Raw genomic sequence first — 24,362 nt, 5'->3', positions numbered from 1 at the left:
ACAAGGAACCTGGAAGGTACTCTGCCAAGGAAGTCAGAACCGCCCCTATTGACAGTGTCTTCTGCAAGGCGGACGCCTCCGGAGCTCCCCCTCTCTGGGCACCTTTGAAAAGGTCCAGTCTCGAGTTATCGTTCTGATCTACACAGAGGAAACCGAAACTCCGCAAGGTTGCACAGCCGGCTGGCTGGCTACAAGACTGCAATCCGGGTCCTGTGGTCCCGGGCTCCATCACAGCCTCCAGGCTTCCCCGCGCTTACCGTGGCCAGGAGCCTGGAACCAGGACCCCCTCCCTCCGCCTCCGGGCGGCCGGCCCGGGCCCACCGCCAGGCCCGCGCACGTGTCACCGGCGCCGGCCGCTCTCCGCGCCGCGGGTCCCGGCCGGACCCACTCACCTCCCGCCGCCGGAACCCCCGCGCCGCGAGGCCGCGCCGCCGCCCACTTCCGCCGCCGCGCGCGGCCCCGCCGCCACGTGCCGCCCCCCGCCCGCAGGTGCCGCGCCGCGCTCACTGGGCATCCAGGCGGCCCGGCCGCCCGCCGCCGCCTCCTCCGCCGCTAGCCGGGCTCCCGCGCCCCGCGCCCCGCCGCGCCCACGCCTCGGGGCGGCCGCCCCATGACCGCCTGCCCGAGAGAGCCGCCGGGATGGGCCGCGACTCGAGCCGGGCCGGGCGCTCGGCGCTCGACTGGCCACGCCTGCCGCCCCGCCCTCCGTGACGTCAGCGCCGGCCGGAAGTGCCCCGGCGTGCACGCGGGGCGGCGCGGAGCGGCGCGGGGCTGAGCGGCGGAGCAGGTGAGCGCCTCCCGGCGCCCGGGGCCCGGGACAGCCCGGCGAGAGGGAGCTCCTGCCCGCGGGACCCCAGGCGGGCCGGCCCCCAGCCGAGGGAGCCCCGGGCGGCTCGAGTCCCAGACTCCCACTGTGCTCGAGTCTCATTCGGGGAGCCCAAGGCGGGCTGAACCCCTCACCCGAGGGTCCCAGGCGCGCTAAGTCCCTCTACCCGAGGGGGACCCAGGCGGGCTGAACCCCTCACCCGAGGGTCCCAGGCGCGCTAAGTCCCTCTACCCGAGGGGGCGGACCGAGTCTGCAACCTAGGGAGGTTCTGGCGGCACTGAGCTTCCTTGTGGTCTGTGGTTGGGTAGCCTTGCCTGAGGGTGTGTGTGTGTGTGTGTGTGTGTGTACCCTGTCCTGTGATTGCCCAGGCCCCCAGGTCTGTGGTTGGGTAGTCTTGCCTGAGGGGTTGTGTGTGTGTGTGTAAGGACCCTGTCCTGTGATCTGCACGGATTGAGGAACAGGTGGGGACTGGGTGAGGGGCATTGCATTGCTAGGGAGTCAGGGATACCTCTGCCAGGTGCGTTCTCAGAGTAGGTCTGAGCAGGTGATCTGGTCCTGGGGGTACACGTTCCTTGGCTTGACAAAAGCTATGAAAATTACTTCGATCTTTTTCCAGTTATTGCATTCTGTTCTTGCTTTTGTTTACAATAACTTAATTTCTCTATTGAGTATCATGAACTTTTTCTTTCTTGAGGAACACTTTCTGTAATGAAAACGACTTAATCTTTTTATAATGATTTTTTAAGCTTTTATAGTTTATGTAGTCTGTTAGCAGTAGTGGGTGTGTGGGGAGGTAGTTTGTTGGTATTTGTACTTGAGGGATGCAGGTAAAGTTACAGAGAAGTTACTGTTGCAGCTGCTGGGTTGAATTAAGGCCTCTCTCTTTCTACCTTATAGAAACATTTTCTCCAAGTACAGTATTACTTAATACAGCATTGCTGTTATTTAACACTATCTACTTGTTCATTTGAACTATGTGATGGAGAGAGTCCAAATTCATGGTAACATGTTTTAGAAGCTCTGTGCAGCAACTTCACCCTTCCCATCTAAAGCCGTGCCCAAGGGTCATCTTGCATGAGTAATCTGTGGACCTTGATTTTGCTTTGCTGAACACTGCACCTCTGTGTGCTTTCTGACCACAGCAGGAATATTTGTAATTCATCTTCTGCTTGTTTATGTCTGGATTTCTCCCAGAAAATTTATGAGCCAAGGATCTGGTGTATAGATTTGTCCCTAACAATTTTTTTTTTTTTTTTTTTAGTGTTTTTGTTAAAGAAGTAGTAAAAGCCAGGTGTGGTGGTACACGCCTATAATCCCAGTACTTGGAAGGCTAAAAGGGGAGGATGGAAAGTTTGAAGCTAGGGTGCAGTAACTTAAGGAGACCCTGTTTCAAAAATAAAAAGAGATGGGTGTAGTGCGGTGGTTGACAGCCACTGGGCTCAATCCCCAGACCTTCCATACACACACATAAAGACAAATTTAAGCATACACATTGAGACAGTACTGTTCACTCTCCGGTGCCTTTTCAGTCTGTCCTTGTTATAATACTGTCTGTTGTTTTCATTGTAGATGAAGTGTAACCATGGCTGCGGTCTATTCTGGCATTTCCCATAAGCTGAAAGGCAAGACAACGTCCTGGGAAGATAAACTAAAACTCGCTCACTTTGCTTGGATTTCCCACCAGTGCTTCCTTCCAAATAAAGAACAAGTAAGTGTGGTGCGGCAGTTACATTTTTAAGGTTAAGCACGTTTAATTGCTTATTGACACTTGGTTAAAAGAAAAAGGAAGCTGTTTTTGGAAGTTTAAAAAGCAGCAAGTCAGATGTTTCAGCTGGACAGGTTGAAGACCAGAAAGTGGAGGTGTTGATATTTGTATTAGCCATCTGAGAGGCTGTGAAGTTGCTCAGTGGCAGGGCCCTTGCCTAGTATGTGCGAGGCCCTGGGTTTAATCCCCAGTACTGGGGGGAGGAAGCTATTCTAGAAATGGGTTGGCACCAAGAACAGTGCTCTCTGTTAATATTTCTCAAGCTTTCTTGGCTAAAAACAATTCATGAATAAACACTAGGGTGAAAAGCTTGTGAAATTGGATGACGTGCATCTTAACGCTGCTGTTTAAGACGATGATGATGACAAGGTTGTGTAGAGAAGCCTGGTGTCTAGTTGTTCACACAGGTGTGGTTGTGGAGAGCAGCCGGGTGTCTAGTTGCTCACACACAGGTGTGATTGTGTAGAGCAGCCAGGTGTCTAGTTGTCCACACACAGGTGTGGTTGTGTAGAGCAGCCTGGTGTCTAGTTGCTCACACACAGGTGTGGTTGTGTTGAGCCTGGTGTCTAGTTGTTCACACAGGTGTGGTTGTGTAGAGCAGCCAGGTGTCTAGTTGCTCACACACAGGTGTGGTTGTGTAGAGCAGCCTGGTGTCTAGTTGTCCACACACAGGTGTGGTTGTGTAGAGCAGCCTGGTGTCTAGTTGTCCACACACAGGTGTGGTTGTGTAGAGCAGCCTGGTGTCTAGTTGTTCACACCCAGGTGTGGTTGTGTAGAGCAGCCTGGTGTCTAGTTATCCATACACAGGTGTGGTTGTGTAGAGCAGCCAGGTGTCTAGTTGTCCACACACAGGTGTGGTTGTGTAGAGCAGCCTGGTGTCTAGTTGCTCACACACAGGTGTGGTTGTGTAGAGCAGCCTGGTGTCTAGTTGCTCACACACAGGTGTGGTTGTGTAGAGCAGCCTGGTGTCTAGTTGCTCACACACAGGTGTGGTTGTGTTGAGCAGCCTGGTGTCTAGTTGTCCACATACAGGTGTGGTTGTGTAGAGCAGTCTGGTGTCTAGTTGTCCACACACAGGTGTGGTTGTGTAGAGCAGCCTGGTGTCTAGTTGTCCACACACAGGTGTGGTTGTGTAGAGCAGCCGGGTGTCTAGTTGTTCACACAGGTGTGGTTGTATAGAGCAGCCGGGTGTCTGGTTGTCCACACACAGGTGTGGTTGTGTAGAGCAGCCTGGTGTCTAGTTGTCCACACCTGGCTGCACACAGGACTCATCCCGGCACCCTGAAGTCTGCACAAGGTCTGCACAGGGGGGCAGGGTGACCTGCCGATGTGATCAAGGCTCTGCTGATGTCTGTATGTATAGATTTTCTTCTTGGCCTCCGTCAGTCTGCACATATGGCTGCTCTGGTAATTCTGGCAGGAGAGCAGGGCTGTCATCAGCTTCCCTCTACTCTACATGAGAAAGCATGTTGTGCTAATAGAAACCACATACATACCTGCCCAGTGACTGTCTCCTGGATGACATAAGGTCTGGTTAAGTTGAGCTGGCACGACAGAGCCCTGCACCAACCCAGACTCAGACCCTCACTGCCTTTTTCCTGTGTATGTGATCCATTCTCATTCTGGGCTGTTTCTGTCTCTTAAAACCCAGCATAACTTCTGAGAAGGAATTAAGGCTTGTGAGAGCTTCACCTGAAACACTTCATTGACTCCCTGGTGAAGACAAAATTAGTTGTGTTTTTCTTTTTGTTCTTAATATTAAACATTAAGATGCTAAAACATTTATATAATACAATTTACCACAGTTAAGTTTTTTTTTTTTTTTTTCTTTTGTGGTACTGGGGATGGAACCCAGGGGCATTTTACCTCTGAGCTACACCCCTAGCTCTATTTTTAGTTCTTTATTTTGAAACAGGGTTTCACTAAGTTGTGGAGGGCCTCACTAAGCAGCTGAGTCTGGACATGAACCTGCCATCCTCCTGTCTCAGCCTCCCAAGTACTGAGATTACAAATGTGTGCCACCACACCCAGCTCCCACAGGTAAGTTTTAAAGGAGAGTTTTATTCTTGCATTTTGATTTGGTCTTGGATAGATGTTCCTGTAATGTCCAGCATCTTCCTCTCTTGTAAAAGAAATTTATTTGTATTCAGAGTATGTTTCTTCCAAATCCAGGTTTTACTTGATTGGGCAAGACAGTCATTGGTTGCATTTTATAAGAAAAAACTTGAACTGAAGGAAGATATTGTCGAAAGGCTTTGGCTTTATATAGATAACATTCTACATAGCAGAAAATTGCAGAATCTCCTCAAGAATGGAAAGACAATTAACCTTCAGCTTTCCCTCATCAAGGTAATTACCATTCTCTTCCATGCCTCTACATTGTACAAGCATCTCTCAATTTTCTGTTACTACTAGACTCATTTGTTTTAGGGTCATTGTGTAGATGCTGGGCTTACCACAGTAGGGGGGAGAGGAAGTAGTATTATCCTCAGAATTATAGCAACATCTGATATTAATTGAATGCATGTTGTGTAGTCTAAGCACATTATAATACCTAAAGAAAAGCTTAGAACTATTTCATGAATGGGTTTTAATTATCTTTGTGGGGTTTTTTTTGCGGGTCTGGCGATGGAACCCAGGAGCATTCGACCTCCGAGCCACACCCCCTGCCCAACTTTTTTATTCTTTATTTTGAAATGGTCTTACTGAGTTGTGGAGGGCCTCAACTAAGTAGCTGAGGCTGTCTGCGAACTGCAATCCTCTGGTCTCAGCCTCCCAAATGCTGGGATTACAAGCATGCGCCGCCACACTCAGCTCTGACTTTTTATTCTTTATTTGAAACAGGGTCTCATTAAGTTGTGGAGGGCCTCACTAAGTAGCTGAGGCTGGCTGTGAACCCGAATCCTCCTATCTCAGCCTCCCAAGTACTGGGATTACAAGTGTGGACCACTTCACCCGGTTCCTCAAGGTTTTTTAATGAAAGTTATCTTGAAGTCCAAAATCAAAAATATGAGCTTCATTATAAAAATAGTATTCTGAGAAGCCATGGGATTATCTAGGTGTAGTAAAAACCACTGCTTGCAAGCACTTGTGTGGGACAAGCTCGGAGCTGGAGCAACACGCCTGCACATTGCTAGTGGGTCACAGAGTTGGGTTGGAACCCAGATGTGCCTGGTTGCAAAGTCTGGCTGTCAGATCACAGGCAGAAGGAAGAGAAGGGGGGAGAGGTGACGCCACCACTGTGCCCTCTCAAATAACACTGGTGGGTCATACTGAAATCCTCTGGAGTGGGACAAAGATTTGGAATACCTCTGTTCAAGAAATTGCACTTACTAAGTTTTTATTTTTCTTTATCTGTTAATAGTTATATAAGATATTAGTACTAAGCTGGGTATGGTGAAACATGCCTATAAATCCAATACTTGGGAGGCCAAGACAGGAGGATCGCAGGTTGGAGAACAACAACCTTAGCAAGTAGTGAGACTCTTATCAACCTAGCAAGACCCTGTTTCCAAATAAAAAAATAAAATAAAAATGGTCTGGGGGTATAGCTCAGAGGTAGAATACTCCTAGTTCAATCCCCAGTACCTAAATAAACAAATAAATTTAGTTAAGTATTATTATGATAGCATATGGATGTAGCTTATAAATAAGGTACACTCTTGGGTGTAACTAACTGGGGAGATGTTTTTACTGAGGAGCCCTGTAAACAGCCCAGGGTCCACATGGGGCATTGCCGTCCAAGCACTCGACACATGGCTGCGGCTTTTCCAGAGCCCCTCTGAGGGCCAGCTCCTCATGGAAATAATGCCATCTCCTGGAGTGCTGGTCCTGAATCGCTCGTGCCCGCCTTTGGCGCGCTGATGCTCAGTTCCCTGCGACTCATCAGATTTGAGTCTCCAGATGTCGGAAGGCGAGAAGCAGCTCACTCAGTATACGGTGAATGCAGGAGTCAACCTTGTTCTCGTGTCTGGTATCTGAATTTTAAAACTTTGAGAGGAAGAGACCGTGCGTCTGCCGGCAGCATTTGCTTCACTGTTCATTGGATGCCCTTTTCTTTGCTGCTTTTTTCTTTCTTCTTTTTTTTGTAGTGTGTATTGAGCCCAGGGACATTCTACCTCTGAGCCAACCCCCCGCTCCAGTCTTTTTATGTTTTTTATTTTTATTTTTATTTATGCGTGTGTGTGCGTGCGTGTGTGTGTGTGTGTGTGTGTGTGTGTGGTACTGGGGGTGGAACCCAGAGGCTTTCTACCTCCGGGCTATACTCCCAGACCTATTTTTGGAAACAGGGTCTCACCAAGTTACTGAGAGCCTCACTAAGTAGCTGAGGCTGGCTTTGAACTTGTGTGATCCTCCTGTCTCAGCCTCCCAAGTGCAGGGATTACAAGCATGTGCCACCACGCCCGGCTTTTTTTTTTTTTTTTTCCAGATCTGGAGATGGAACCCAGGAGCATTCTACTCTGAGCTACACCCTCTGCCCTATTTTTTATTCTTTATTTTGAAACAGGGTCTCACTGAGTTGCAAAAGGCCTTGCTAAGTAGCTAAGGCTGTCCGCAAACCGTGATCCTCCCGTCTCAGCCTCCCAGATGCTGGGATTACAAGTGTGCACCACCACGCCTGGCCAGTCTTTTTATTTTGATACAGGGTCTTGCTGAGTTGCTGAGAGTCTCACTAAATTGCTGGGGCTGGCCTCAAAATTGTGATCATCCTAAGCCAGGTGTGGTGGCGCACACTTATAATCCCAATACTTGGGTTGCAGGTTCCCGGCCATCCTCAGCTACTTAGTGAGACCCTGTTTTAAAATAAAAAATAGGGCTGGGGGTATAGTTCAGAGGTAGAATGCCCCTGGGTTCCATCCTCAGTACCGCAAAAAAAAAAAAAAAAAAGATCCTCCTGTCTCGGCCTCCCAAGTACTAGGATTATAGGTATGTACCATCATGCCCAACTTCTTTGGATTTTTAATAGAAAAATACAATGGACTATGAAAATGTATGTTGGACCTCAGGGTCATTATACAGTGCCACTGTCCACCTACCTGGTATCGGCAGAGCTGAGTTAATAGATTCGGAGTCTATGAAATGGCTGTTGACATTTAAGCCTTACAAAAGCCCAGCTTCTTAAAAATGGCTAGCAAATTTACACAGGCACTGATCCCTTTCCAGAATTGGTTCTGGGAAGGGATGAGTGTGTGAATGAGTTAAAGCAGGCACTTTGCCTTCTGATGATGCAAAAGCAAAGGTCAAGGCCACATGTGTGATAGGCTGGGCATTTCTTTCTCATAAGTTGGGGGAAGAGCGAGTTGGTCGATTCTGTTGTATTTTCTGTGTTTGTGTAGGTGTAAGGTAGTAATGAGTTTTCTTTCTTAATACTCAGATCATAAATGAGAGAATAACTGAGTTCTCTCTTTCGGGATCCCAGAGAAACATCCGTGCTGTCCTGAGCTGCTGCCAGGGCATCCTCGCGACCCCTGCACTTGCTGTGATCTATACTGCCAAGCAGGAGCTGATGGTGGCCTTGCTGAGCCAGCTCTGCTGGTCAGCCTGTAGGCATCCAGAAGGCGCCGTGATAGCCCAGCTGCTTGAGGTCATTCACCTGGCCCTTGGCCATTACCTCTCAATCCAGCAGCAGCAGGCCAACCCCAAACGTGCCTTTGGGGATGTGACTGGGCACCTACTCCAGCCCTGCCTGGTCCTGAGGCACTTGCTCTCTGGAGGCACATGGACACAGGCTGGCCAGGGCCAGGTGCGGCAAGTACTTAGCCGGGATGTTAGGAATCAGATTGAGGCCCTGCTTCAAGGTGGAGTTTTTCGGCCTGATCTACTCTCATCCTACAAAGAGGAACTCTTGGGCCAGGAGCAAGGAGACACGAAGATGGGGACCCTGAAGGGTCTTCTCACTCCCATGGATACCATGACTGCCAGGCTAGTTGATGCCAGCTACTGCGAAGCCCACCTTTGCGTCTCTGTTGTGGCCACCTCTGTGGCCTTGCTCTATAGGCTCTTCCTGGATTCTTACCTCAAGGAGGGGAACCAGTTTCTCTGCTTCCAGGCTCTGCCCAGGCTGTATGGCTGCTTGCAGCTTTCAGAGCTGCAGGAGAAACGGGTGAAAGCCTTGTCCACGTCAGACTGGACCACAGAGCTCTTGGTCTTGGAGCAGCTACTAAACTCAGTGGCTGACAACAACATCTACAATGTGGCAGCTGACAAGATACGGCACGGGGAGGCACAGTTCCACTTCTACCGCCGCCTGGCTGAGATGCTGGTAAACCACTCACAAGCAGTGGTGCCAGCTTGGTTCCGCTGCCTCAAGATCTTGATGTCTCTAAATCATTTGATTTTGGAGCCAGACCTGGATGACGTGTTGTCTTCAGCTTGGATTGATGCAGAAGTGACAGAGTTTCGAACCAAAAAAGCCCAGGAAGTACTTGTTCACACCCTCTTCCAGACCTATGCCAAACTCCGACAGGTGCCACGGTTGTTGGAGGAGGTTTTGGGAGTGATCTGCCGCCCGGCTGCCGAGGTGCTACGGCCGCCTGTGCTGGCCTCAGGCCCCTCCGCTGCGCTTTGTGGATGCCTCTTGGAGCTGCCCCTGAGTCAGATCCTGGACATGTGGTGCCTTGTGCTGGAGAAGTTCCAGTCTGTGGTTCTGCCCTGCTTGCGGAGTGACGTCGACATGGCCCTGAAGGCGCTGTCCTTGAGTGCTCTGCTGCACTGCATCATGTCCAACATGCCGAGCCTGGACGGTAGCACGCCCCTGCCTGTCATCAGGCGGACCCAGCGCGCCATGGACGGGATGCTGGGGGAGCTCATCAGGCCTCTGCTGGCCCTTCTTCTAGATGCCCCCAGCTCAGAGAGTGAGTTGTGGCTGCAGAAGTTGACCGACTCCACACTCTTGCTCGCTTATACCTGGGCCCAGGTAGATGCCACACTCAGCTTGAACTGTGTCCAGTACCGCTCTGTGGCTGGGGCCCTGAATGGAGATGCGGTGGAGACCCCAGACCTCCCTCCCTTGCTCCCTGGCGTGGAAACGCGGCTTTGGAAGAAGACAGAAAAGCTCACCGCTCGGTCCAGCTCTCTGGGTAGGTATTGCTTAGAGCAGCTGTACCTCCAGAAAGTGAAGAGGACGCTAATGCACACGGGCCCCCGGTCGGAGGCAGCCCTGCAAGCCTTGAGGGATGATGTTGCCCACATCCTCAGTTCTGGCAGAGACAGCTTGAGTCAGAGGGCGGCGGTCTCCTGGGATGGGCAGGTAGGGACAGTGAGTGCACAGACGTACCCCGTGGCACACTGGCATGCCATTGTGGCCAACCTCACACTCTTAGTACCCTACTTTTGTCCGGATGATGTTAGATACCTGGCCAGTGTCCTCTTAAGAACCTTACCAGCAAGCAAAGCCCTGGGAAACTCAGCAGAAGACGAGCCATCCATCACGCTGGAGAAGGTGTCTTCGGCCCTCCTCCACAGCCCTCTCTTTCCAGAGATGCAGTCCCTGTATTCTGCTTTCCTGATGTGTGTCATCGAGAGGTGCTCCAGCACTCTGTGCTCTGCTGCCCAGAGTGACCTGGGTCCTGTCAGTCAGCAGCTACCCTGGCTTTGTGAAAAGGACCATGCATTTGTGGCTCATTGGGAAACCAGATTTGTAAAGGTCAGCCCCGAAGGTATAGAACCAAGAGGAGAAATTGCCCAGAACTTACTGTCTCTAGTCAGGAGTGACTTCCGCATCCTGCTGGAGGAAGAACAACTGAAAGGCCTCCTGGGGCTCTTGGAAGTCATGTCCACTCTGCCCCTGGACAGCCTCTTGTCACCCTATCACGTGCATTGTTTCCTTCTGCTGCTGTCCTTGGCCGTCAGCCCACCAGGGCACTCCTGTTCACGCCTGGCCCTGCAGTGCTGGATGACTTGCTACCGGCTCCTCGGTTGTCTACAGAGGGGGCGTAGTGCCCGCTCCGTGTTCAGGGTCATGTATGCTAGTGACATTTTCGAGGTCGTGCTCACCTCGCTGTTGCAGGCCAGTGGTAAACTCCATGTCGAGGTGGAGGACCCCTTGTGGCTGCAGTTTCTCCAAGTGTTTGGGGTGTTCTTGGAGCAACTAATGCAGATGCTTATCCATCTGAAGCTGAGCTCAGTGCTCAATTTTGGGAAAATGACTGCATTCCTCTCAAGCTGCACTGAGGCAGCTTCTGGCAAACATTTGGAAAACCAGAGCCCTCTGGGCAGCCAGCTGCTTCTGGTGTCTCTGACTAAGCTGTGCCAAGTCCTGGGGCCTTTTGTCAGAGAGCGGAGGCAGGCGCAGGAGGCACCGGGGGCACTGCCTGAGCTGCTGCAGCAAGCCATGCTCCAGATGGGCACCGTACTGCGTCTCTGCTCAGGGACAGAGTGCCAGGGCCTCCGCCTGCCCCCGGCCATCCTCTCAGCTGTCGCCACGCTCTTGGAAGTGGACCTGAGCCAGCGTCACAGGGATGGAGATGAGGCTGAGATCGCCCAAGTGACGGACAGAGCACTGCCCTCCCAGGCTGCCCTCTACCAGGGCGTTTATGCGGGACTGCTTTCGGAGCTGCCGGCCCTCGCCAGGAGCCAGGAGTCTTTCCAGGAGGCCTTGCGATTTCTGACTCTGTTCTTCTCAGCCCCAGAGCTCCATCCTGAAGAAGGCTCTGTGTTTGCCTCCATGTTGCATTCTGTGAGAACAGTTTTGTCAGGTAAGATGTCTCCTCCTGAGCACATTCTGTGCTGCAGGGGCTCAGGCAAGAGGGGCTCTTGGTCAGGGAGTGGGTGGCACCTGGTATCTTCTGAAACAGTCCTAGGGCTGCAGCTTCCCCGCCCACACCCTGCAGCCTGCACTCCTCGGCTTCCGTTGGTTGTGGAGGTTGTGCCACGTGTGTGAATAGTTTTGAAATCTCTTCTGTTTTTTGGCCTTTAAACCTGCTCTGGCTGTGGCTGACTTGCATTAGATAATTTCACCATTACTAGGCTCTTCTGTGCTAGATCTCAAGGGAATATAAAGTGACTTTAAAAGATGCAAAATCCACCAGCTTGAAAGAATTGTGAATGACTCCATTTTTAGGCCTCCTCACAGGAGCTGTCCCTCAAGAGCAGGGAGGGTCTTCCCAGGCCGCCTCGGGCGTTCTGCAGGAGCGGTGGGTGGGAGGTGGGGCGGAGCTTGCCAGTGCCATCGGTGTGAAATGTCAGGAGGTGTCCCTTCCAGGCACGCTTGCAGGACCTCAGACAGCCAGTGTGGGAGCACCATCGTCCCCACAGTGTTGGACTCTGCCGAAGGTCAGTGGGCTGCTGTGCAGCCATTAAAATACTGTGAAAATGGTTCAGAACTACCTAAAAATACTAGTGTTAGGCAAAATCCCACAACATAAAATGTTAAATCATGCCATAATTGTAACTATATAAATATATCTGCTGTGTAGAAGAACTGGAAATACATGCAGAAATTAAAATCATTCAAGTGTTTTAATTGTTGCTATGCGCTTACATAATTTTTTTTCTTTTTTTCTTTTTTTAACTGGAGATTAAAGCTAGGGGCATTCTACCCCTCAGCTACAGCCCCAGCCATTTTTATTTTTTTTATTTTGAAGTAGGGTAAGTTGCTGAAAGTCTTACTAAGTTGCTGAATCTGGCCTGAACCCGTTATCCTCCTATCTCAGCCTCCCAAGCATGGAAACTACAGGTGAGTGCCAGGACACCTAGCCCCTGTATCATCTTAATACTGTGTTTTAATAATAAAGCCAGGTGAGAGACGAGGAGTCGAGCATCTCAACAACTCATAGGCAACCCAGACCTACATCTTTCTCAGCTTCTGGTCTCCTGCCCCCAGAGCTGTAAGTAATGAACACAGACTAGGAAGCAGAGGCTTTTTAGTGTAGCACAGTCCGAGCCACTGGCGGAAGGGATCAGCTGGGGCCGTGATGGAGAGCCTCGAATGCCCGGCTTTGGGTTTTATCACAAGACCCTGGACCAGGGAACCGGAGTTGTTGAGAAGTACCTGGTGCCACAGCCTGTAGTGCCAGAAGGAGGGTTCTTGTCATCTTCCACCACTCCCATCCTCTAAAGCACCAGCCCTCCTCCACCCAGTGGCTTTATAAGAGGAACACAGAGGAAACAAGGAGCACCCCTGTCCCCTGGCTCAGCGCTAACTGTCCCAAGCATGTGTCACCCAGCTTGCGCTCTGTCTGCTAGCGTGCGCACTCGCACCAGTGCAGCCTCGTGTGAGAGTGGTACCTCCCTCAAACAGTTCCTAAGGTCAAGTGGCTGTGCACCAGCTCCTCGGTGGCTGCTCTGCCTTGCCCTGGCCTTGTTAGCCCCCGCCTTGGTACTGGAGGTTGGATCCAGAGGCATTCTGCCCCAGCCCTGTTTTAATTTTTGTTTTGAAACAGAGTCTAGCTAAGTTGCTGAATGACCTTACTAAGTTACTGAGGCTGGCTGCAAACTTACAATCCTTTCAGTCTCCCAGGTACTGGGGTTACAGGTGTGTGCCACAGCACTCAGCTCTGGTCTTCTTAACAGCTTGGGTTTCTCTTCCCACAGATCCTGATGTTCCTGCCCAAGCCACACAGGATATTGAGCCTCACTTGGGAGCCCTGCTTGCCCAGATGTTGGAGGCGGGGACGATGGAAGACTTTGGGCTGGTGGTCCAGTCTGTTCTGCAGGGGTTGGACATTAGTCACATGTGGAAGGCAGATCTGCAGGCAGGTAGCTTCCTGCTCTCTGGAGCGGGCCCAGATTGATGTCGGCTCCAGTGGGAGAGCTCGTTTGGAATCCTATGTCAGCCCTAGAGCTATGTGGACAGACACTGGCAGAGAGGGGCCAGGTGGAGCTTGGCTGACTGGCCCAGCTTCGTAGGAGGAGGCCTTGTTTCTTAAAGTGGGACTTTTTCAGATTGCAAATGTGTGTTCTTAACATGCCAGGTAACTACCTATTACACATGCACAGTACTGACCCACGAAATAGTTACATTATGCTACTCTACCATACTTGTGGGGATGGTTTCTGATTTGTAACCATTGGGGAGCTCTGGGCTCCAGCATAGCCGAGTCCTGTGGTCTGTGAGAAAGCCCATGCACCACTGCCCATGTGAAGCACCTCACACAGCACAGGGTGCTGGGATTCGCAGTCTGGGTGGTTCCAGGCTCTGAACTCCTCAAATATCCTCACTCATACCCGAGGACAAAGGCCACAGAGCCGATGGTCGGTGAGAGCAGGACCACAGCCACAGCCTCTGCTCCTGGCACTTCCTGCTTGCTAAATGGCTTTTCCACTCCTGGCCACAGGGTGTCAGCTGTGACCAGGAGTTCTGATTTGGTGGGAAGAGAGCCAGAAAAGGTTGCTTGGGAGCTATGGGGAAGTGAGGAGGGGCACGGGAGCCCTGTCTCCTTGCTGTGAGCACGAGCCCGCAGCACTGCCCACGCACCTTGAATTGTGCATCTCTGCAGCACAGCTGGGTCTAGCTTTGAGAGGGACTCTGGGCTTCCCCCAGCAAGACAAAGAACCACCACTGGTTTCCTTTAGACCAGTCAAGAGGCTTCAGGAGGAGGGAGACTTGAGCTGAGTGTTGAAGAAGCTCAGGCTGGGATGGAGGGTGCCCAGGGGGCAGCGTGTTGATCTGCTGGAGCAGAGGGGAATTGTGAGGACTTGGCTGGGCACAGGGCCTGTGTGCAGGTTCGCCTTGGGGGTAGACCCTCTGCTGGTGTGCAGAAAGGTGGGAACTGTACAGGCCCTACCCCTCCTCTTTCACCCAGCAGGCCTTAGGGTAGGCATGGAGTGCTGGGCCTGAGGCCTGGAACAAGTAGGTCCCTCCCTGCCCACTTGTACTCTGGGCCAAGACAGTACCTGCGACCATGGCACCTCCCCTGGCATCTCCGCCAGTTGCCTTCTCATCTAAGCCTGTGTGGCTCTTGCTCGGTGACATGGCTGCCAGCATCCTGGCAAGGTGGGTTGGGCTCCTGGTCCTGGCCCTGCCATGGGCCTGGTGCGGTTCAGTGAGGTCCCCAGAGCTGCGCTCACCCCCGCTGTTTGCTAATGTGAAGGTGCCTGTCTCTTCAGGACACAGGATCATCGCTGTCCCCAGCCCCGGGGCTCTGCTTCAACGGGGCGTCACCAGGTGGGCTCCCAGGTGAGGGCTCCGAGGAGGGCTGGCCAGCTTCGCTGCTGAATCTCCCTTTTGTTTCAGGCTGTTTTGTCTGCTCTTAGACTGCTCAGGCTGCTGCTGGACTGCCCGCTCAGTGGAGAGAAAGCAAGCTTGCTGTGGCGTGCATGTCCCCAAGTGATCACAGCTCTCACGGTGAGTGGTCTCTGGAGGTGTGCCCTGCAGCTCACTCTTCCTCCTCTGTAACAGCCAGCGCTTAGTCTCTGCCCTATTGTGGTGTGGGGTAGTGTTTTGGAGCCTCTCCTCCAGGCAGCCATGAGTCCTGTCTGCACACAGGTGGTGTGGAGATGGGGAAGGGGCCTTAAGGTCCAGGAAGCGTCGGGCAGGTGGTCACGGGGGTGTGCTGGCGAGATGAGGCTGCCGGAGCCCGCACAGTCAGATGACGGGAAGGGAGCCCTAGCTGCGTGTTATCCCCACGAGTGTGTGGTCACTCTAGCACACCCATTGGCCTGGGGAGGGTTGTGTGTGTGAAAGGCCTGTGATGGGGTGAGGAAGAGACTGTGTCCACTGAGATGCTGATCCTGGGACAGGATGCCGCTGTGTTCATCTTACCTGGGTGTTGGGTTTTGTGTCCCATGCTTACTAAGCTGCTTCACTAGAGCAGAAGCCTGGTTCAGATTGGGCCAATGTCAGTGTTCCTGCCTCAGACAAGCCTGACCCCAGCATTCTACCCGGGTGGTGTCTACTTCACGGTCGTCTCCAGCCCTGTTCTGGCCTTTGCTGTCTGAGAGTTGCCCTGGATCAGCTGTTCCCGGAGCGGAAGGCCTGCCGGGTATCTTCATTCCTCCTGCTCTAAGTCTGGCTTCGTCACACTCCTGAGACTCTGCAGCAGGGCCTGATGGGTGTCGTTCCCACCCAGCCCATGTGCTGAGTGCCTGCCGAGAAGGGCGGGCATTAGCTGTGGGCCGCAGGTGGCATGTGTCGGCTGCGCTGCAGGCACCACCCTGGACCCGCTGAGGTGGCTCTCGGTGTGCAGGGCCGTCTGCACAGCCAGTCCCTGGAGACGGGCGGGCGGCACTGAGACCCCAAGGCCGGGGCCCAGGTGGCTGGGGGCTTCGCACTGTCCCTTGTCTCCTGTGTCAGCTCTTTGTTTTCTGAACCATAATTGGATGTCTTTAAACCTGATTCGTAGGACCTTAACAAGTGGTGTTTAGTCACAGACACATGGAACTGATACCTTTTTGGAAAATATTGTTATAGATGCCTGATGTCCAGTTTTCTTATGAGAAATTGGATGTCAGCTCCTTTATGAGAAACGACAAAGCCAACGGAAGTGCAGCTGAGCCACCAGGCCCCTGGGTGCTACCTAGACTGTCTGTGGCTGCAGCAGTTATTTCGGAGCGTGGATGGCCTGTGCTTGCATTTGTAGGGTTTTGAAACTCACCTTTGCTTTCTTTGTCATCTTGCCTCCAGCTGCAAAACCGAGAGGCATGTCAGGAGCGGCCCGTGGTCCTCACCGTGGTTGGGCTTATTCTCGATGTCCTAGCTGCCCTGCTGCGGCAGGGTGAGGAGGCCATCAGCAACCCCCACCACGTCAGCCTGGCCTTCAGCATCCTGCTGACAGTGCCTCTGGACCGCCTGAGGCCACCAGAGTACGGCAGTGTCTTCCTGAAGGTGCACAACGTGCTCTTCTCCATCCTGCAGTGTCATCCCAAGGTGAGGAGGGCACCCGCAGTCTCAAGGCTTAAGCCTGCAGAGACGGCAGCGCTGGAAAGGCAGAGATTGCTAAGCCAAGTGGCTCTGGTAGTTCCCAGGCCAGCCTGTCGGGCGGACCAGAGGCTCATGCAGGTGACCTATTTAAACGGGCTGGGCCTTGCTGGGATCTGTTTGGTTTGCAGTTGGAGTGGTGGAGGAGCAAGGCCCAGGTCCCACTTTAGCAGGCCTTCTCGATAGGCCTGAGCAGAGCAGTCAGCTGAGTCCCTGAATGTGTGCTGCCTCATCCCAGACCTAATCCCATTGTAGTGATGACCAGATGAGGCTGTGCCCATGGGATGTGTGACTGGGTCACCTCCCTGGGACTGTTGGTGTCTGACCAGGTTCTTTTTATGGGGTACCACATACACGTGGGAATAGGTAAGAACTCATAAAGATGAGGTGTGCATATCCCCACAGACACATTAAGGCATTTTTAAGTGTTTTAGTGTTCTACAGATGGAGACCTTGCAGCAGTGCGGATTTAAGACAAAGATGATCTTTCAAGTTAAACATTCATGAAGTTGGGCCTCATTCCAGAGCCTTCCCTGATTCACCGTTGCCTTTGGCTCTGAGTCTCCTATCAGCATCTTTGTTATCAAATCTTGCTGCTGGCTGGAGTTGCTAGGTGACTGTTCAGTGTGACTGCCATGCAGACCAACCCGTGTGAGTCTGCAGATGGCGCAGGAGATGCAGGATTCCATGAACTGATGAAGGGCATGAGAGGGAGCTGCTCTACCTCGCTGCGAGACCCCCGCACTTGAGCAGCTGGTGGGGTGGAGTGCTTGAGTGGACAGGGAGGATAAGGTGGCCTTCCAGCAGAGAAGGGCTCGACGAACCATGGCAGCCCACCCCGTCATGGGTGTCAGATCTCGCCGGGAAGCCAGTGTGTGGTCACAAGCTTGTGTTTGCACTAACACTGGCTACCGTCTTTGGGGACACCTCAGCAGGGGCCAGCAGCCAGCACTTTGCAGCCAGCTCCTGGCTCACATGTTTAACTCAGTCCCTGCGAACACCTGTTGTTGTCTTTGATTTGCAATGAGGAGTCCATGCGGAGCCAGATGGTCTGGCTCCAGATTCGTGTGCTTTTCACCAGAGCAGCAGCAGAGGACCAGGAACGGTCATGGAGAGTGTGCCCAGCTTGAGGATGCACTCGCGGAAGCGACGTCTTGGTCACTTGGCAGGAGGCTGGGGGTGAGCCGGCTCATGCTCCTCTGTCTCCTGTTGCAGGTGATGATGAAGGCTGTCCCGTCCTTCTTGAACTCTTTTAACAGACTAGTGTTCTCCGTGATGCACGAGGGGCGGCAGAAGGACAAAGGTAATGGTAATGCAGAGCAGCTGCTCCAGATCCACTGATATGTGGGGTCTCGGGCCACCAGTGTTACTGAAAATAAAGACAGTTGAATTAAAACAAGTGTTCAGATCGTTAAGTGAATTCTCAAGATGAATAAAAATCAAGTCATTACATTTTGCTGTATCCCAAACAGTGGAAACATCTGGCATCTCTAATTGAAACAGTTCTTTTCTGGGAAGAAAAGTGTCTAGATTTCAGAAATTTTATTGAACATACAAAAATGTAGGGTTTTAGTCAGTTTTTTCATTGTGTGACCAAAGGACCCAACAAGCACGCCTCCAAGGAGGAAAGGTTACGCTCAGGTATCAGAGGTCTGTCCATGGTCTGCCGGCTCCAAGGACACGCTACTAGTAAGGAACTTGTGACAGGAAAAAGCTGCTCTGAGTTCCTGGCAGCTGGAAGCAGAGAGAAAGGGCCAGAGACGATGCAGTCCCCAAGACCACACCTTCAGTGACCCACCTCTAGGCGAGCCCCACCTTTGGACACAGTATCTTTTTTGGGGGGCTATTTTTGTGTGTGTGTGTGTGTGTGTGTGTGTGTGTGTGGTATTGGAGATTGAACCCCTGGGCATCCTACCTCTGAGCTATACCCTCTATCCTATATTTTATTCCTGTATTTTATTCTTTATTTTGAAACAAGGCCTCACCAAGTTGTGTGGCTGACTGCCCGCATCTGCTAAGGAGCAGGGCCAGGAAGCAAGCCGTCTCGCCCCGGCCATGGCCGCCAGGTGGCTCTATGTCAAGGCCTCCAGGAAGCAAGTGGAGCAGCCTGGCCATGGCGGCCCTGGTTGCCTAATAGCAATTCTAGGCTTCATCCTGAAGATCTTCATTTTCTGTTAGACTTAATACTCATGGACAGAGCCAGGCTTGGGAGGCTGAGACAGGAGGATCGCACAGGTTCAAAGCCAGCCTCAGCTACTGAGTGAGGCTCTCAGAGAGTTAGACCCTTTTTCCAAATATAAAATAGGTCTGGGAGTATAGCCCAGAGGTAGAAAGCCTCTGGGATGCACCCTCAATACAAAAAAAAAAAAAAGCCCCCCAAAAAACCTCATGGACTTGTGAGTATTACAAATGCTCTCCACTTTATTATGTAGTTAATATTTGGACATATCTGTTTCCTTTATCTTCATAAGCTAGCTAAGCATCTGAAAGCAGCAGAGGCTCAAGGTATTCTACTTGTATTAGAGTGTGAGGCGGGGAAGAGTTAGCAGTTGGCGCCATGTCTGGGCTGACCAGTGGGAGCCATTTCTGTCTGCAGGAAGCACAGATGACCTGCCCGTGGTCCTCGACTGCGCACGCCTGGTGGAGAGGATGTACAGCCACATCGCCGCCCGGGCTGAGGAGTTCACCGCGTTTTCCCCCTTCCTCGTGGCCCAGTATGTGACGGAGGCTCAGAAGGTAAAGTCCAGGTTGAATGCTCCCCAGGGATTGTGTTCACAGTCTAACTTCAAACCACGAGCGACCTGGGCTGGCAGTCTTTGCTGGGTGGTGCCCACTGGCTCCAGCAGAAACTCGGGGCCCATTTTCCTTCTGAGTAAGTAGTTTTGATGGAGGTGACATGCTGCCCAGAGTTCTTGTAAGACCAGGCCCGTGGAGGCCAGGAAGAGAGGCCTGAGCCTGGGTTCCCTGGGCAGCAGGAGCTCGTGATCTGAGCTCTTGGGCCTGCCTCTCGTGAGATACAGCAGCTCTTGGACACTGAGCACATGCAGGTGGAGAGGCAGGAGGAGCTGTCCACACCAAACTGTCAGACTGCGCTGCCTTTCTAAGAGTTCTCTCACTTTGGGTTGTCCATGTCTATTTTCAAAACCCTGTTGCATGCCGGGCGTGGTGGTGCACGCTTGTAATCCCCGCGCTTGGGAGGCGGAGACAGGAGGATCACGCAGGGTCAAAGCCAGCCGTGCTGGCTTAAGAGACCCTGTTTCCAAATTTAAAAAATATAAAAAATGGGTCTGGGAGTGTAGCCCGGAGGTAGAAGGGTTTCCAGGAACCCCAGTACCACCAAAAAAAAAAAAAAAAAAAAAACCTGTTGCACCTGGTGCCCCTTGGTGAGTTTGTGATAAGACTAAGTTCCATGATCTTTACCTGCTTAGGTTGATGTCAGCAAGCAGATCAGGTTAGGTAGAGCCAGAGTGTTTGGTGTGGTCCAGCTTGCGCATGTTTGCATTGTTAGCTGTGAAAATGCCCGCCCCCTTTGCAAGTCTGTGAGCAAAACCCCGCGGTCTGGAGAGTACAGCAGCCATTGTTTGCTCTTTACTGAAGAGTACAGCAGCCATTGTTTGCTCTTTACTGAAGAGTAAAATGAGATGTGGTCATATTACATCACAGAAGGCCAGGTAAGGAAAGAAAAATTAGAACCCTTAAGTCACTATTATCTGAGATTTACTCATGAAAAGTCTCTGGTTTCCTGGCCTCGATATTCAGGTCTAATTTATGCTGGTCCATTGTGCTCTTTTAATATTGAAGCCCCAGCCTTGGGAATTACCTGACACCATAGCATCAGTTCATTGGCACCACAGTCTCTGCCTTGTCAGTCGTTGGTCTTTAAATTCAATAATGAAGAAAATACTACACAGGCGGTGGAAGCCCTACCGAGAGCCTCCAGCTTTCTAGACCAGCATGGGGAGGGTTAACCAAAAGCACAGTCCCTCGGCCTGCAGGGCCTGAAGGGTGGTCTCGCTTGCCCCTCCACGGTGTGAGTCCCCATGGAAACATGAAGACATCGCAGCTTCATCCTCAGTTTAACCCTGGTCAAGCTTAGGTGGTGCCTCCTTGATGCTAGTTTGTACTGTTCATCCTGTCAAGGAACTTGGGAGCTGCTTTAGAGGTGTTTTTATTTATTGGCCAGCAATCTTAGTGTTGTAAAAATTGGCCTTTTCTTGTCTTGGGAATCAGCCATGTGACACCCAAAGATTCTGTTATCTCCGCACTCAGACTCTGTGCCCCAGAGCTCTGGGAGAAATGCCGCCTTCTCTGTCCCCAGTTTGTTCTCTCAGAACTCTGCCTGTTTTCCAGGTGACCTTGTACCCCACCGTGAAGGACTTGCTGCAGGAGGGCATTTACCTCATCCTGGACCTCTGCATCGAGTCCGATGTCCAGTTTTTGCGGGCCTCGTTGCAGCCCGGGGCCAGAGACATCTTTAAGGAGCTGCACAGTGACTACCTCAAGTACCACAAGGCCAAGCAGGAAGGAGAGAAGAGATACACTGTGTAGGGTGAGGGCAGGAGCCCGGGCTTTGGCCTCCACGTGCAGCTTGGAGGATGAAGACCGTGGTTGTTCCGATGCAGTGTTGACATACCTGGAAAGCCATTTCGGGTTATATATCTTTTCGTAATTAGTTTTATTTTTGGTGGTTGGGATTGCACCTGGAGCCTGTACATGCTTAGCATGTGTTCTCTCTGAGCTATGTCCCTAGCCCCAATGTTACCTTTTTGTAAGTAAGTGTTCATTAAACTCCTGAAAAATAGAAACTGAAATGTTAACTTAATAGAAAGATTGCTGGCTCTTGGGAATACACAGGAACTATAAGAACTTGTTTGTTTTTTTTTTTTTTTTTTCTTCTGGTACATGGGTCTATAATTAGTCTATTTAAATGCTTCTGCACTGAAAGTTCAAGCTTTTTTTTTTTTAATTGGCGATTGAACCCAGGAACATTCTACTTCTGAGAGGTACACTCCCATCACTTTTTTTATTTCTTATTTTGAAATAGGGTCTCGCTAGGTTGCTAAGAGTCAGTACTGGGATTACAGGCCTGCACCACCATGCTGGAGAGCCATTCTTAAATGCCAGTTTTCTGCTGACTTCTGACAGTGATACTCTGGAGATGGCTTCCTGGCCCCAGGTAGCTATGTCTGCCTGGCAGGTGGAGGCTCCAGTGCCTGTCACACAGGGTGAAGGCCCCTGGAAAAGCAGCAGCTCTTCCTGCTTCAGTCTGTAAAGTTCACTTTGGAATTTATTTTTCCATTCAGTTTTTTTTTTTTTTTTCTAGTACTGGGAATGGACCCAGGGGCATTCTACCTCCAAGCTACACCCCAGGGGCTTTCTACCTCTGGGCTACACTCCCAGACCTATTTTATACTTTATTTGGAAACAGGGTCTCACTAAGTTGCTGAGAGCCTCACTAAGTAGCTGAGGCTGGCTTCGAACCTGTACAATCCTCCTGTTTCAGCCTCCCAAGCACAGGATTACAAGCGTGTGCCACCATGCCCAGCTAGTCTTTGTATTTTTTGAAACAGAGAGTTGGGAAGGGCCTCACTAAGTAGCTTAGACTGTCCGGGAACCACGATCCTCCTCCGGTCTCCACCTTCAGAATGCTGAGATTACAAGCATGCACCACCATTCCTGGCTCTCCATTCAGTGTAAGAAATAATCGTGTTTGTTCTTTTTCCCTAGGAAATATGATTTCTATGTAGCAACCTAAAAAAATAAAGGGGAAAAACTGTTAAAACTCACTAATGGTATCACCTATCCAGACACCCTCCTGCAGCTTTTATCCCTGTCCATACATGTAAATAGATGGAAGGATATATAAATCTGTACCAGATTGATAAAGGGCTTTTTAAAGTTACCTAATATTTGCCTATGTAATATTCTGGTACATCTTTGGGTTGAAAAAGACATTGACACACTTCAGTGCGGCGTCACAGTGCACGAGTACAGTACACATGGTAGTTCTATTTAATGAGCTCCATGATTAGACGTGAGTCTTTCCCACTGTCTTTACAGACAGTGCCTGTGGCTGAGTCATCCCTAAGTGAATTCCATGAGTTGACCGAAAAATGTCAGTGTTAAACGACTTACATAAAGATTGCCACGTTGCCCTTGAGAAAGCGCACTGATGAATTTTCCCGAGTGAATCAACTCTCTCGGGTGGTTTGTTTCCTTGCTAGAGAGGGATGTCATTTTTAAAAATTTCTCTTAAAAGATTATATATTTGCTGGGCGTGGTAGCATACTCCTGTAATTCCAGTATTTGGGTAGCTGAGACAGGAGGATTGCAGTTTGGAGGCCAGCACCAATAATTTAGACCTTCAGCAACAAAGTGAGACCTTGTTTCAAAATAGAGAAGTTGGGCATGGTGGTGCATGCCTTTAATCCCAGTACTTGGGAGGCTGAGATGGGATTGCAGATTCAAAACCAGCCTCTGCAACTCAAAAGAAGCTTGAGTCTGCAAATAAAAAAATAAAATAGGGCTGGGAGTGTACCTTGGGTGTAGAATGGCCCTGGATTCAATCCCCAGCACCACACACAATAAAAGCTTGGTGTGGTGGCACATGCTTGTATTCCCAGTACTGAGGAGGCTGAGGTAGGATGATCACAGGTTTGCAATTAGCCATAGCTATTTAGTGAGGCCCTCCACAACTTAGACTCTGCTTAAAAGAACAAATAGGGCTGGGGGTGTGGCTCAGAGTAGAATGCCCTGAGTTCAATCCCCAGTACTACAAAAATACTGAGTGCTGGGAATGTAGTTTGGAGGTAGAACACTGCTGGGCTCATACACATACTTACCACACACATTTATGTTCTCACACTTGCCGTGTTACTTGTGAATTAAGGCATTATCTTTCCCATGTAGTAGTGTGTTTCTCTTGGGATATTCCCTGTTTCTGTTCATGGTCTGACAGTTGTGTTGGAAGTCTACTGATTCCCCTATTCCAGTCAGTCAAAGTGGAGACGTCTGAGGATTTGAAACATGGTCCACATTTTCAAGTGGGTGTAGCTGGAGAAGACAGTATGAAGTGGACCTTTTACATACCTAATGCCAAACGTGTGGTTTTATTTGCTGCCATGGCTGAGTTCTGGCAGCCAGGGAAGGACTCGGGTGGACCGGCATCCTTTGATGGGGTTTGGTTCCCTGCCCAGTTCCTGCAGCAACCTGTGAGGGAGGCTGGTGATGTTCCCTGGTCACTTGGAGGTGGGGTGTGGGAGCTAGCGGGTGACCTTTCAAGGATACAGGCTGTAAACTGCAGGAACTGGGGCCTGGGGAAGCCAGGGCCTGGGGAAGGGGTGTGAGGCCAGGTGTCCAGCAGGAAGGGCTGACGAGGCTTGGGCAGAGGAGCCTGGCACCTCTGCCATGGAGGCTGGGGTCATCCTCCCCTTGGTGGGAACAAGTTGGAGGGCGAGACGACCCACCCCAAGTCTGAGATGGGTTGACAATCTTCCCTGGGTTGAGAACCAGTTGGGAGGAGATGGGGAGACCCTCCATGGGATGGGAGCCAGCCGGAGGTAGGGAAGACCCCTCTCCCTTTCTAGGAAAGGGTCGGAGGTGAAGCAGCCAACCCTGGCTCTGCGGGAGCCCCTGGGAGCCGCAGGCACTGCAGTTCCAGAGGAATCCTGATGGTGGCGGTGCAGGGCCACTGAGGCCACTCGTTCGTGCCCTTGGCTTGGGCCAGGAGCCTGTCCTGTGCCTCTGCTGGACTCAGGTGAGTCTGGGCCTCCTCCCTCAGCCGCTCTGCCTTGTCTCAGACGTTCTGGGGAGTCGCGTTCTACGTTTGCTGGCTGGGCAGAGAAGCAGTTCTAGGCGGCACTAACAGAGCTGCGTGGCACTTTTACCTGCTCTGTCAAAGATGCTGTCCCCTC

General features: G+C 51.5%; 1 protein-coding gene across 1 annotated transcript; it reads left to right on the top strand.

Moving 5' to 3' along the window:
• Positions 1 to 2,408: 2,408 nt before the first annotated feature.
• On the top strand, positions 2,409 to 21,128 carry URB2 (URB2 ribosome biogenesis homolog; the record flags this gene model as incomplete). Its single annotated transcript, XM_080716893.1, has 9 exons — positions 2,409 to 2,534; positions 4,764 to 4,940; positions 7,966 to 11,287; positions 13,125 to 13,285; positions 14,767 to 14,877; positions 16,156 to 16,398; positions 17,665 to 17,752; positions 19,046 to 19,185; positions 20,800 to 21,128. The coding sequence occupies 9 exons, from the start codon at positions 2,409 to 2,411 to the stop codon at positions 20,995 to 20,997; spliced, it is 4,566 nt and encodes a 1,521-aa protein (XP_080573019.1). The 3' UTR covers positions 20,998 to 21,128.
• Between the last annotated feature and the right edge of the window lie 3,234 nt (positions 21,129 to 24,362).

This window comes from Muscardinus avellanarius (assembly GCF_963383645.1).
Source record: "Muscardinus avellanarius genome assembly, chromosome: 20".
Lineage (NCBI taxonomy): Eukaryota > Metazoa > Chordata > Mammalia > Rodentia > Gliridae > Muscardinus > Muscardinus avellanarius.
The sequence above is the reverse complement of the archived record's forward strand: the minus strand, read 5'-3'. Positions and strand labels throughout refer to the sequence as shown.